Below are 14,118 nucleotides of genomic sequence, written 5' to 3' on the forward strand. Positions count from 1 at the left end.
GGAAAGGCACTGCTCTCCTGCTGCTCGCTAATGAGGACACAGAGGCTGCAGCACCACTTGGCTCAGCCCTTTGGACATCCAAGGACCCACCACTGCGTTTGGCCGGTTCAACCACTGAGCTCAGAGGGCTGTGACGTCCTCCAGTCTGTCTGAGGGCTGTGATGATATCTAAGGGCTGTGATGTCCTCCTCTCTGTCTGAGGGCTGTGACGGTGTCTGAGGGCTGTGATGATATCCAAGGGCTGTGATGTCCTCTTGTCTGAGGGCTGTGACGGTGTCTGAGGGCTGTGATGTCCTCCTCTCTGAGGGCTGTGATGATATCTAAGGGCTGTGACGTCCTCCTGTCTGTCTGAGGGCTGTGATGGTGTCTGAGGGCTGTGATGGTGTCTGAGGGCTGTGATGTCCTCCTCTCTGTCTGAGGGCTGTGATGGTGTCTGAGGGCTGTGATGTCCTCCTGTCTGTCTGAGGGCTGTGACGGTGTCTGAGGGCTGTGATGTCCTCCTGTCTGTCTGAGGGCTGTGATGGTGTCTGAGGGCTGTGATGTCCTCCTCTCTGTCTGAGGGCTGTGATGGTGTCTGAGGGCTGTGACGGCGTCCCCAGCACACTCCACTAAGGACCAGCCCTATGGCACACCGGCACTGTCCATAACAGAAGCATGAATGCAGCAAATCCTCCTCCAGGATGAGGTACCTCTGCTAAAGAAAAGCAAAGAACAAATAACTGTAATGGTTTAGCTCATACAGGTCCCCCCCATTTAATGCAAACAGCCCTCCCAGGCGGGTGGGGAGTTGATGGCCACACAGTGTCCTCCAAGCTGGGAAGACCAATGCTGGGTTTTGTACAGGGTCTGCAGTAAATGGAAAGCAAAGCCTTTTCTCCCAGCCTGTACATTAATAAAAGGCACCAAAACCCAGCAGAGGTACTGGAGCAGGCACTGAGGAGGCTCAAGAAACACCTGTGCTCCCTGGCTCACACCTTCACACTGCCACTCCATCACCAAGCGCCCACACCTGTGGTTTGGCACTGCAAGTGCTTGGCTGTCCTTTTACACAGCTCCAGGACCTTCCCTGTGCTAAAGTGATTTCGTTTTTTCTTGTCCTGGAAAGAAAACAGCAAAGATTTAGAAAATTTCCACCAACACATAGTTTCCAGGGAGCAATATTTGACCCTTGGTGAGGACAGGATTGGTGCTGCTAAAAGCTGCTCTACAGAGTTGTACCAATTTAGGAATACAAAACAAGACTGAGGTTCTGAAGAATTTAATTCCAAAACTGTTGTTTAACATAAATGTTTTAAACCATGAGCTTTTAATACATATTTTAAATAAATATGTGCAAGGAGTAGTTTTTCTTCCACAGTGAACTCCTGCAATGATTGCTCAATGCTATCTTCTGGTGTTATCAACAGTAAGCTTTAAAAATAAGGAAATTTTAATAAAGTTATGATTATAATTAAGGCAACTCTAATGGGATTTTGCAGACTGTGATTGGCATCCCAAGTAGAGCATCAGACAGAAAGGGGAACGTACAAGGGACAAATTTCCAGGACACCATCAAAATTAGCAACTGCTTGTGTAATTAGAAAGCTCCATTTTATAAAATCCAGGAAACAAGATTAATTTATAAATCAGTTTATTTACAGATTTTGTTCTCTTAAAGTACATTTCAGTTACCAAAGATATTTACACTGGTGTACACAGGGACCATCCTGATTATTTTACATTTCTTAATTACAAAAAAACCTCCCCAACCCCTCCACATCCTTGGGTCTTCTACTGTGCAAAGCTGCTGTGGATGTGAACATGAGCTGAAACTGGCCCAAACCCCAAGTTACCAGGTTATTTACACATACACAGTAAATGGGTTTCTTTTCACCATCTCCACAACACAATACACAGGGAGACCGAGCCTCCCAAAAGGTGGCTTTGCAAATGTGTATCAAAAGGCTCTGCAAAATCAAGGAAAAAAAACCCCTAGTAAATGCAGGTAAATTACAGTATTCCTTTTTCATCTGTATATAATTTTGCATTTAACACTTAAATTACAAATAAATTCAATAATTCGCTTTTCTCCATTTTACTTGGTTTGTAAACACTTCAGATGCACTAAATACCTTGCAAGATACAACTGTTTGTCTGCTGAAAAGTACTTTGTTTTCCTAATATCCTTAAGGTAGCAAAGAGATATGAAAGTTGGAACTGCACACAGTTCCTTGCAGAATAGTCACTTAAAAGGTCTCTCTCACTGTGCTACTGAAGGTCTTCTGCAGGTACACACTTATTCAAGTATTGCAAAAAGCTAAGGCCACTTTTTCAAGAAAGGAAAAGGAACAAGATGGGATTTTTCAATCCCTCATTCCACCTTGTGAGCAACAAGCCTTCTCTGAAAGGCAGAAGTACTGATATTCCAGGGCTTGGCTCACAGAGCGTCCTGCTGTTACAGAGGTACTCGCACCCAGTGCTCCCACAAGCCTGGGCTTTCCAACCTGGCTCAGAGATCCTTCCAAAGATGGAGCAGCATGTCCCCAGTGATGACAGTGGCTGCCCCAAACAGCTCACAGGTCTCAGCAAAATGTCCCAGCCTTGAATCTTATGTGGTTGCACCGAGATAACCAGGATGCAGAAATAGCATCTTGTTCTTACAAAGGGAAGGTTGGGGAGAGAAGCAGAGAATTCAGCCTGTTTGGGGGACCCCAGGCTTCCCCATATCTCCTCACTACCAGCCTGACCCAGCCTGACCCTTGCTTCATCGCAGTAATCATCAGTCCACAAGTATTCAAACCACTTGAGGTTTTGAACATACACTCAACTCAAAGCAACTCAACACACGTGAGGTATTGAGAAGGTAATTCACGTACGTTCAAGTCATTTTAGGGTTGCTCCTAGCAAGGATTGCTACCAAAAAGAAATCAGTGATGTCTGCAAAGGAACAAAGCCATTACTTAGACACAGCTTCATTCTGTCCAAACACCTGTTAAAAACAGTTAGTGCTTCTGTGAAGGGTACTACAGCCAAAAGACAACAGGCACACGAGCTCCAACGAGCCCCCATAACCCGCTGGGCCTGACTGCACAACCTCCCCACTCCTGCTGGACAGACCAGAAACACCCCATGAGCCCCTCAGAACAGCAAAAAGCCCTGGGGATGCAGGACAACCTTCTCAACAATGGCCACAGAATCTACAGAACAGAACCCGACCTGATGCTCCAGGTACAAACCGACTCTGCAGGTTTCTGTCCTCTTTCCATAATTGCTACCTATAAAAATAGCAATCCTTGCTATTGAAAGAGATATACACAGGAAAGGGAATCTGAGGTGGTGACCCAGTCAGTGACACCATGCTGGTTAAATTTAGCAGCTTTAGTTTGCTTCTGTCTTAAGCATCCAAGGGTTTCCTGGTTCAGCATCATGACATTTTACATGAATAAATGAATCACTTGAGAAAAAAAGCTGAGGGATGCTCCACCAGGACCATTTGACTTCCAGCCAGCCAAAAGGCCTACTACTGAGGGACAGACATACATACTCCCACTGGAGGTGTCCCTGTCCACCATAACCTCCTCCTGTTCTTCCACTCACAGAGCTCCCATGGATATGGCTCACCACTAACTCACAAGTGAGGTGCTGGCAACACTACATCTGAGAATCTGTATGGACCTCTGGCAAATCCAACATTTCCCAGTGCTGTCCCTGAAGAATTACCAGCGGCGTGTCATTGTGCAAAATGCAAATATTCCAATGATAGTTTTCAAAAAAATCCCAAACAATAAGCAACCCAAAAAAAAAAAAAAAAAAAAAAAGGTGGAAAACAGAAACCAAACTGGAGCAGTAGCAGAGGTATGCACAGCAGGAAGCCCAAGAACCAAGCAGATGAATGAAACATTGAGATGTCCTCTGCCATGCCTGTTGTATGCTGCAGCATCTCTGAGGCACCTCTGAGGGCTTCAAAGTGTCTGTCTACACTCCAGTGCCAGGAGAATCTGACTTTCCTCTGGGTCTTGTCCCAGGTTAGCAAACAGGGACGTCCAGTATTAAGGCATCATCGTTTGACCCCAGATTGTCCGTGTTCCTCCACGAAAAACACAAGAACAGGTCAGGAACCAGCACTCAGCAAAACGACACTGCAGATGAATCCAGCCAAATCAACCAAAATCAACCACATAATATGGTGCAGAAGTTGTGGGAAAGGAAGGGAATAGAAAGAGCTGGGATTTTTCACACAATTTTTCAGCTCAGCCCCATCAACTCTCCATTGTCTCCAAACCAGCTGCTTTGGTTTTCAATCTCCACTCCTAAACCTGTCTTTGCGTCCCACCCTTGGTCACTGAGGTTTGGTTGTTCCTACCTTCACCCCCTCGTACCTGCCTCATGAAGCTGGAGGTTTTGTGTGAAGAATATAGGGCTCTGGAAGTTTCCAAACCAGATGCTCTCTCATGTTTGTCTGTCTCAAAACACAAGACAGTGCAGCCAACTGCACTGGACACTCTCCTGTAATCCACTTAATAAATTATCTGAAAATAAATAAAAAACCCACAAGCACAAAACATGCAGACAGTCAAGCACCAGACACCGCTTTCTTTGGTGAACATACTCAGTTCTCTAAATTGTTCAAGTAACAGCTTCTCCAATTCATTAGGTGACAGTAAGGGAGAAAGCTAAGGGATTGAAGGCCAAATTTTTGTCAGGAAATGTTTTCCACTCCTGCATGTCTCGTGCCTGAGAAATCCTGAGTATCCATTATCTGGGAGCAGCTGGTGCTCCAGGAAGAGAAGTGCTACACGGTAGGAGGAAAGTTGTCCATGGGCTCATCTTTCACACTTGACATTTAGGCAGGCTTTATCTTGCTCCGCCTCAGAGCAAAGCAGCAAGAATTCTGTAGGCAGGAAGAAACATCATCTAATTTCCCTGGACTGGGCTGGCACCATGCTCGGTACCACATCACAGAAGAAAGATGAAAACCAGCTTCACAGAGAAGTGAATTAAATAGGCTCTGAAGCAGAAGGAACTGATGCACATTGTTAGGGCTGCAGGAGAAGATGTGTTAAGATTATAACACTGTTCAGTATGGTAAGTCTCTGTTTAGGACAAAAACCTGACCAAACTGTTGCTTCTCCAAATTACTCACATTTCTAAAGACAAGTTGAGTACTGATGGCTGACCACCATTCCAGCAAAACAGCCAATATCCCAACTTAACCCAACCCTTTCAGGGAACAAGCTGGACATGTCAAAGCCTCAGGCTGGGGCCCCAGGCAGCGGCTGACAGTTATGGGACATAACTGCATTGGCACATGAACAGTCTTGAGCACTCCTCAAAGCAGCCTCAAGTGAGGGATCAGCTTGTTCCAAACAATAAATCTGGTGCGAGGTCTTGGCAGCCAGTTCAGGTTCTTTTCATCCCCTCTGAACTGCCTGAGAACCCCACACGTGGAAGTTCAGCTGCAGCACGTGCAGGGAGGAGAGCAGGTCAGGAGTCAGAGAGGGCTGTGACTCCGTGGTTGGCAGCTCTGAGCTCACTTCAGCACTGTCAGACAAGCAGCAGCCTCCGCTGTTTCTCGTTTATCTGGTTCAGCACATCAACAGTGTCTCTGATTAAGGCCTCGAAGATCCCATCTGCCAACTGCATCTTGACACACAATTCATCCTCGTCGTAGTTCACCCACTGCGCTTCTTCCTCGTGGAGTTCCTGTACCTTGGAGGGTAGAAAGAAAATAGAAACATTACAATTCTGTTGCTTTAAAGTAATATTGCCTGCAAAGTTCCAGAAAGAGTCCAAAGCAGAGTCTGTCTGTCAACAACATATCTGTCTTTGTAAGAGATTACAGGAAACGCTTGGAATAGCAAAACGAACACAGATCTGTTTGGACCAGGCTATTCCACTGGATGAATGTTTCCTACTTTTCACTGTAGCATCCATTTTAAAGGCTTTCACATTCCTGCACAAGTTTTTCACTTGAAAGGACTCACCTAATGGGATAGTCTTGGCCAACAGTAGAAGCTCTATTAATTAATTAGTCCCTACTTATGTTTTTGCAAGAAGTTGATTCCATGTGGCTTAAACTAGTAAGAAATAATGGAAAGGCCTTGAACAGGGCAAGGGGGATAAGAAAACATTTCACTGCACTTCAGTTTTTAATATAATAAGAAAACTTTAGGGAAACAACTAACTTCCAATGCTTCTGCATAGGAAGACAAAATGCCTGCAAGTGTTATAAGACAGCATTACAACTCATTTGCACAGAATACTCCATGTTTCGTTGGATTTGACAGCACTACTACGAATGGAATTTTGTACCAGTACATTCAAAGAGCACTTATTTCCTTCTATTACTAAATTGTTGACAAAGAAAATTCCCTTTTAGTGCTCACTGACAAATAGTGTTCTAGTATCAGAATGAAATATATAATTTCATTCAGCAAATGAAGCCTTATTGAGAGTCTCTCGAAATTGGACATCTTCAATTAAATTTATTAAAAACTTGTCTTACTGACCATTTCAGTATTACAGAAAAAACTTAACAGAGCTCAAACATTTTAGAAAAGAAGAAATGAATGCAAACATCACTTGTATTTAAAATGACAAACAAAACCTGTTAAAGGCTCTGCTCAGCTTCAGCAGAAACCTCCTTTGCCCATAAATCTTACACTCTGACCTCAAAATACATTTACAGTGTACAAGTGGGGCAGACACCTGAACACTGCCAAACTAAGGTTAAACATACTGAAAAATCCACTAACCCAGGAGCAGTATGTAACAGAGTTGTGTTGGGCTATGGTTCATGTAACATGAACCATAGCCCAACACATGCTCTTCCTTTTGCCTAAAGCTAAACCTCCCAGAAACTGGTCTGTTTTGAGGCTGACAGCTGCTGTGGCACAATGATGATTCAATAACCCCAGCAGAGTGTGAAGCCCAAGAAAATCCTGCTATGGGAAGCCCAGGGAACTGGCACTGCTGCAGGGTTTGCAGCCATTTGTAAGGTCCTGGTTAGACACAGGGCTTCAGGCTGACAGCTCCTTTCTCCCTCTCTTAAGAGAGCTTGGGGAGAGGGGCAGGGATCTCATCCTGCAAACAGCTTTGGACGAGTCACGCTGCCTGCTTACAAATCTGTGCAACCACAGCAAGTGCCTCTTTCCCACACAGCTGTCAAGGACAAGGCATTAATGGCTTTATTAGGCTTGTTACTAATAAGGAAGAAGCAACACCATTTGCAATCAAACTCTGAAGGAGTGCTGTAGGTGAAAGATAATTTAAATGGAAGGCTAACAAGTGGTAGATAATTGGGTGTGGGTTTGTATGGGGGTGAATATCTGAAAGAGACTCCTGAACTCTCACAGAGATATGTGCTGCCTGCAACCTGTATGTGCTGGTTGTAAATTCTGATAGACAGCAGCATGTCCCAAGTCCTCCCATCAGTAAAGAGGCACAAGATAGAAGCAGCAATTTGCAGACTGATCACGTGTTATGTATCTGCTTCATAGACTATTTAGATAAGGAAAAGAAAGAGACAGGGGTCATGAAAGGAAGAGCTGATGCTGAAAAAGGATTCCCTCAAACCAGAAGTGATTTGGGGAAAAAAACAATAGGGGGCTCAAAGGGAGAGGGTGAAGATGGCTGCTGCAGGAAAAATCCTGGAAATGGGGGAAGATCCTGAACACAACAGAGGTGGGTGGAGACATGCCAGGGGATGCCCGGGGACCTCTACCAAGGCTGGTAACCTGGAGCAGCTGCACCATAGGACTGGCTGGATTTTCTGCCCAGCCCTCCCAGGCCAGCAGCCGCTCCACTGCTGAGAAGTGAAGCCAAGACTTAGTGAAGGTAACACTGAGGGTGGGGGAAGCTAGTGAGTAAAATAATCAAGCAGGTTAAAAACTCTGATCTCACTGGCCTTGAATAAACCCCAGTGTCCAGATCCACGCTAAGGTGCTGTTTATTCTGTCTCCCTGACAACTGTGTGATAAGACAGTTTCTTTACTGTGCTAAACAGTGAAAAGAGATACACAGGATAAAGAAGTAAAAGTAAACGAGAGGGGAGAAGGTACTTGATCCAGGCAGAGAAAGGCTGGATGTTTAATAACACCAGAAAGAAAAACAGTATCAAAGATTAATTTTCTCTTGCCTATATCATTCCTCCCTCTCTCAGAGGCAGAGTGCACAATTTCCTTTGGCATTAGGAGGACTTCCTCAAGCATATTTTTGGAAAACTGTGAGAATGTGCAATTTGCAGCTGCAGGCAAGTCTTGTTTATACATGTGGAGACTGCTGTGCTGCACATCTGAGCCAAGGCAGTTGCAACTCCTTTGTCTGGGAAAGATTTGATCCATTTGTTGTGGATCACACTGCTCCTAAGTAACTGAGACAGTTTCTTTAATATTTGACAACTATCATGGCTTGCGTGGAAATGGGCTTTGCACTTTCTTATGACAAAAGTGAAACTTCACATATTTGATACCAGGAAGAAACTGCATTTGGGTGAAGTCAGGAAAACTACAGTTTTAATGAAACTGAATTCTACCCTACATGAAAACATAAAGAGTGATGAAATGCAGAAGGATGTGTGGTATTTTTTTCTCTGTGCCTTTTTTCTTTTTTTTTTTGTATGCACACTTTTTATATAAAATAAAAAAACATTTAAAGAAGGAAGGCATGCAAACAAAAGAAAAACCAGAAGATAACATGGTCACATGATCTTGCTGGCCCTCTACTAAATGTCACAGCACCTTAAAAATCCCACATAAAGTAATATAATCAGAAGGAAATTTAGAGAGTGACTTAGCATGTTTTGATTTCTCGATATTCCTGTTCAAACTAAGAATATCTCTAAAATATACTACATTTAAGGAGTCAGTAGACTATTTGGGAGACTGAAAAGAAAAAGCATCCACGTATAAAGTAGTGTCTTGGAAGAAGGCCAGCAGGAGGAAGGCAGGCAGGTGCAGTCCCACAGCCCTTTGCCCTCAGAGTGCCTGGAAACCTTAAGACACAGCATACAAACAGCCTTTCAGTCTCTTCTTACTGTGCACTCCCCTTGGGTTTAGATCTGGGGTGCTGCAGCAGTGGCATCTCAAGCTTTCCAATTAAGCCAGCTTGGTAGGAACAGCCCTGCTTTGTTGCAGAGCTTCTGCACAGAGAGAAACATTTTGGCTGTTAAATCAACAGGTCAGAAGATCAAGCACTTTGCAGCACTCTGCTGGCAAGCTCCTCAGGTGTGAAAACCAAACACATAGGTTTGGCAGTATCATGTGAGCTCTGCTTTCTCAAGCTCCACATAAAAGAGAAGGGGGGTTGGCAGGGAAAGCAATGGCAGAGTTTGTTCTAGCCCCATGCAAACAGATCAGCACAGGGAGTTTTGGCTGAAGAGACAAGTGGAAAAAAAACAGTGGAAACAACCTATTGTCAGCACCTGAATTTAAATAAGGAGATATGAGGGTTCCTGCTGTAGTTTAAAAACAGGTTTTGAAAGGTGCTGGCAGCCCTGGTGTACTGAAATGTACATTTGACATTCTCCACAAAGAACAGACAGCACACATGTGATAAACGAAGAACATGAAAGGACAAAAAGGGAACAAAGCAAACAGACATTCCTTTAAGTTGATTTTAAACAAAGTAGCTTTTCACGAATGTGAACTCCTGTACATGTTTACTAAAAGCCAAGATTTGCTGTAAATGTTAGCAACTGGAGGAAATATCTAGCATATCAGAGGGATCCCTGAAGAATCCCAATATAAATTCTTTTCTGAGGATAGAGATGCCTGATTGAAAACAAAAAGAATGCTGCAAAATGGCGAAGAGGAAGATGTTCTTTTGTCACTGGCACTAAAACATGACTCACCACATTGGTGTCAGTGCTGGGAAAGCACAGACCAAAGTGAAAATGCAACTAAACGTGCAGCAATTGGAGGAAGCTGCAAAGCTCAAGGCAGAGCAAGGAGGCACAGGATTAATCCATCCTGTTCTCCCTTTTATTCCCAGGAGGTGTGATGGCCAGCCTAGAGGTCCCAGTGTCACAGAGATCACCAGTGCTGCCTCTCCTGCTGTGCCCCTTCCCACAGGCATGAATTTTCCACTGGGAATTAAATTTAATATTATAAACCCAGAATGGCACATCCAGGCATAATCAGGGAGAGAACAAGTTCAGTCAAAAAGCCTGGCATTTGCCACTGTGCCTACAGAAGAAATAAAAGTCATGCCCAGCTCCTGGGTCAGACAGAACTGGACAGTCAGGTGTGTTCAAGCTTCTCAGTATCATTAAAATACACAGGTGTCTCAGCAGAAAACTGTGAAGGGATGTTTTCATTTTGAGGTTAATTTGACTTAAAATGGAAATGAAGAAACTGGGAAGAAACTGTGCTGTAAGTTTAAATTCAAGTAACAAGAAGCCTAAGAATATTCACCTCTGCTTTAAAAAGATCATGTTTTATTCTAACAATCATTGTCTTTACAAGCATCCAAAGAAGGTGGGGAATCAATCAGCTCATGTGTGTATTTACATGACATCCCCTGCACACTGCAGTAGTGTATACTGGCTACATCTTCACACAAAGTGGAACTAAGGATTTCGAATTGTGATTTTCAAAGACAATTCTACAGCGCCTAAACCTACAAAAACCATCTCATTTTCTCTTTCAGGAAATTGCTCTCTTGTACTACTTGAATACACTTTCAACAAAATGTGGAGAATCCTAAATGTGGTCTCTCAGTTTAGGGCTACCCCATGAGCTATTGGGGACAGGTCTTGCACCTGCATACCCTCTTCTGGCCTTGGGTATGTATTACCACATGACCTTTTAAGCTGAGGCTGACTAGGAGACAGAGACAGCTGTCCAATACTTCATGTTCCACAGAGACTTAATAAAATAGTGTTCAGCTTCTCTTGCCTTATCTCCTTAGGTTTTCAGTTAAAAGTTCCTCTGATAGTGCCTTACATCACAGTATAAATTTGTAAGAAGTGCTCCTGGGACTGCCTTATTCCTAAAGCACGGCATGCTGCAACCTTCACAGAGTTACTCCCAGTCTTCAGCTAAAGTTTTATTACCACATTCTTGTGAAAACAAAATAAAATTAAACACATTATTTATTAAGCCAAAATTATCAAAGCTCAATTAATCTTTGATATCTGGCTCTGCATGTAAATCACAGACTGGACTGTCTGAACTTCAAACATCACCTGAAGCACTCTGGATGCCTTCAACTAGAACAAATGTTTCCAGTCAGGAATCTTTCTTTCTAGCTATGTAGCAAAAAAATTAGGAAGTTGGTATACATGCATAATAGCTGTAATATTAGTTCCCTTGGGGATCTAAACATAAAACTTCTTTGTGTGTGCTTTAACAAACTCTATATCCCAGAATCAAGTGTATCAGGATGTACTGGGATTTACAAATAGATATTATATTTACATACAATTAAACCCCTGTGTTGGAAACCCTCCAGTGATGGGCAATTAAAAGACCACACGACCCACAACTCCAAATTACTCATATGTGCTCGTTGTGTGGAATCAATTCCAGGTGTAATTAAGTGAAGCAGTGTTAATGATGACTCAAATTCCCAAGCAGAACCTTCACTATCATTATAGCAAATAAAGATGTTAACCATCCTGGCAATACAAGACAACAAAATAACTTTCAAAAACTGTACACAGCCAGACATGCCCCATCTTAGGCAGTTTTAACACTGAACTGTCTCTGCCCCAGTGGCAGCTGCATTCACTAGTTTAATTACATTCTCTGTATCACTGTCTCAAATTAAATAATAGTACTTCAAAATAAAAACATTTTATATTAAAGTAAGAGGAAAACATATTCCCATCTCAAAGAAAAAGTTCAAATAGTTCAAATTTTCATTGTTTCCTTCTGGAAATTCATACTTCAAACATTTTGGGAGTGAGTGAATTTATATGCAGTCAAATGAGTAGGAACAATTAACTCAAGTCGCCTTCCCTCACTGGCACTGGACTTCTGACACCTCATGTACACTTTGTATTTTTTAAACAGCATGACTGAATACTGAAAATACATTCATATGCCACACTTCAGGCTAGAGGACAGTATCAGACAAGATTGCTTGTTTTCATCCACTTACCAGTATGTGATCCACCCGGTCTCGTTTCTTCCGCCCAAATTTCATCATCTTCTGCCAGTCTGTTTTGTGGTTAGGCTCTTTCCTCAGGCTGAACAACTTCAGTACTTCAGCTGCAATGAAGTTCTACAGAACAGTAAAGGTGAGATTTATCACATTTGAGCTAAGAAATTAAAGGTATGCACAAAGCAGCTCCCCTGAAAAGTCACACTACAGATTTCATCAGCTTGCAGGACGATTATTAAACCCAGAAGGGGGAGGGGGGGGAAAACAAGACACCCACTGCTGTTTCAACCTTGAGAAGAGACACTTTCAACACTACACAAACAGGAGTCTGACAATTTGTTTTATGGGAAAATATTAAAGAAAAGCAGGGTGGGAATTTGGTGTCCTTGTCCTGTCTCCCTGCTGTCCCCAGCCACACGCTTTTGAAAGTCTTCTCAAATAACAGATTTAGATCATACAATTTCTTTCTTTTCTTTGCTTTCCTAGACAGTTAACAAACTGTGTCTTCAGCAGGTTAATCAAAATTTAGTCAACTCCCTCAATTTCAGAAGAAACAGTGCAGGTGGAAGTTTTCAATTGTGTCCTGACGAGCCATATGGAAGGTTCTTTGTGGAAGGCTTTAAGGGAGACAAGTTTTTTCCCAATGTCTAGCCCTGCAAGTTTAACCTAGGTCCAGTCAGGCTCTTATCTGTCCCCCAGGCTCTGTGATTTTCTCTTCCTTGAGCCCTACTACCAACAACATGGAGGGCTCCTCTGGCTTGCCATATATAACAATGCCCTCACTAGTCAAATTCTGGGTTCCTCTGAGCAACTCCTGCTTTCCTCAGAGAGGCTGGTATAGGTGTGTGTGTCTGAATGAAAAATCTAGTTCATCCCATTTGGCCCAACCCTACTGTTGGATCCCTTCCAATTTAGCCATACAGAGCTCCACAGGAAATCTGCTACAGCAGCAGGCTGTCAGTATACCAATTTTATAAAATCAAGGTCATCCTGCTAGTTCTGCACAGAGGACTGAGGTTTAAAAACAACCAGTAGCAGTCATAAGGACAGGCAGGCCAATCTGTTGAGTAAAAAAGGACCATTCTGACAAATTTTCTTTCAGGTTGGTAATCTTTCTGTTCTGAACTCATCTCTTGCTCACCTCTTATGATCTTCTAACACTCAAGTAAATGCCAGTTCATGTTTTTCATCTTACTTTCCCTGCTCAATAAAGATTTCTTCCTACCTTGATTTCATCCAGATCATTTGGATCTTTGACTCGGCGAAAATAAGCAGACGCAATCCTACACGGTTTCATCCAAATGGGCTGATTCAGATTAGGATCCTCAGCAAAGATTTCCCCAAAGATCTCTCTTGTTAAATCAAATACCACCTGAACAAAGAACAAAGTAAAAGTTATGGCTTCTTTTGTCCATGATAAACTTTCAGAGGGCAAGACCAGAATGTCTGAAGACCATACCTTTCTATAAACCTGCTTGTTTATGGTGTCTGTGTCCTGCTCTTGGAGGGTACCACAGAGATCTGTTTTAAGGCTGCAGCTTTGAAGATCGTGACCCAGCTCTTTCAGTTTCCAGAGCTGCTCAGCTGCTGCATGCACCATCCCTTCCACCTCCACTGCAGTGTGAGGGACCGCCAGGGGCTCCTCGCTCGGCTTGGTGGGCACTTTCTGCGGCTCTGCCTGGGGCAGCACTGCTGGTTCCTCAGCTTGCTTCTGCTGCAGCTTACTGGAACTCAGGCCATAGTCCTCATCAAACCAGTCTTGATCATCTCCCAGCACACTCAGGAACTCTCGATTGAGCTCCAGCTCTGCCAGTCTCTTGGCAAGCTCCTCCTGTCCACTGGCACCAAACACAGGACTCTCCTGCGGATCAAGAGCCACAGAGTAAATGTGAAATCCACGTCACACCACTCTGTCCCTCAGCTTACATTTTTAAATGCTTTACTGATGTAGTTGGTGATAAATGGTTACCAAAGCAAGCCATGCACTGGGATACACAAAAACATATGAGACACATAGAGAGCATACAGGTAAGC

General features: G+C 43.4%; 1 protein-coding gene across 13 annotated transcripts in view; it reads right to left on the reverse strand.

The window, feature by feature from the left end:
* Positions 1–1,613: 1,613 nt before the first annotated feature.
* Positions 1,614–14,118, reverse strand: part of CEP350 (centrosomal protein 350) — a 69,450-nt gene continuing 56,945 nt past the window's right edge. For all 13 annotated transcript variants that reach the window (XM_030279610.4, XM_030279607.4, XM_072932957.1 and 10 more), the window contains 4 exons: positions 13,544–13,945; positions 13,310–13,456; positions 12,082–12,204; positions 1,614–5,688 (listed from right to left, as the gene is read on the reverse strand). In XM_030279610.4, the coding sequence (XP_030135470.4) occupies positions 5,524–5,688; positions 12,082–12,204; positions 13,310–13,456; positions 13,544–13,945 (837 nt within the window). In that variant the 3' untranslated portion in view covers positions 1,614–5,523. The remainder of the gene's footprint in view (positions 5,689–12,081; positions 12,205–13,309; positions 13,457–13,543; positions 13,946–14,118) is intronic.

Source organism: Taeniopygia guttata, chromosome 8, assembly GCF_048771995.1.
Source record: "Taeniopygia guttata chromosome 8, bTaeGut7.mat, whole genome shotgun sequence".
Taxonomy (NCBI): Eukaryota; Metazoa; Chordata; class Aves; order Passeriformes; family Estrildidae; genus Taeniopygia; species Taeniopygia guttata.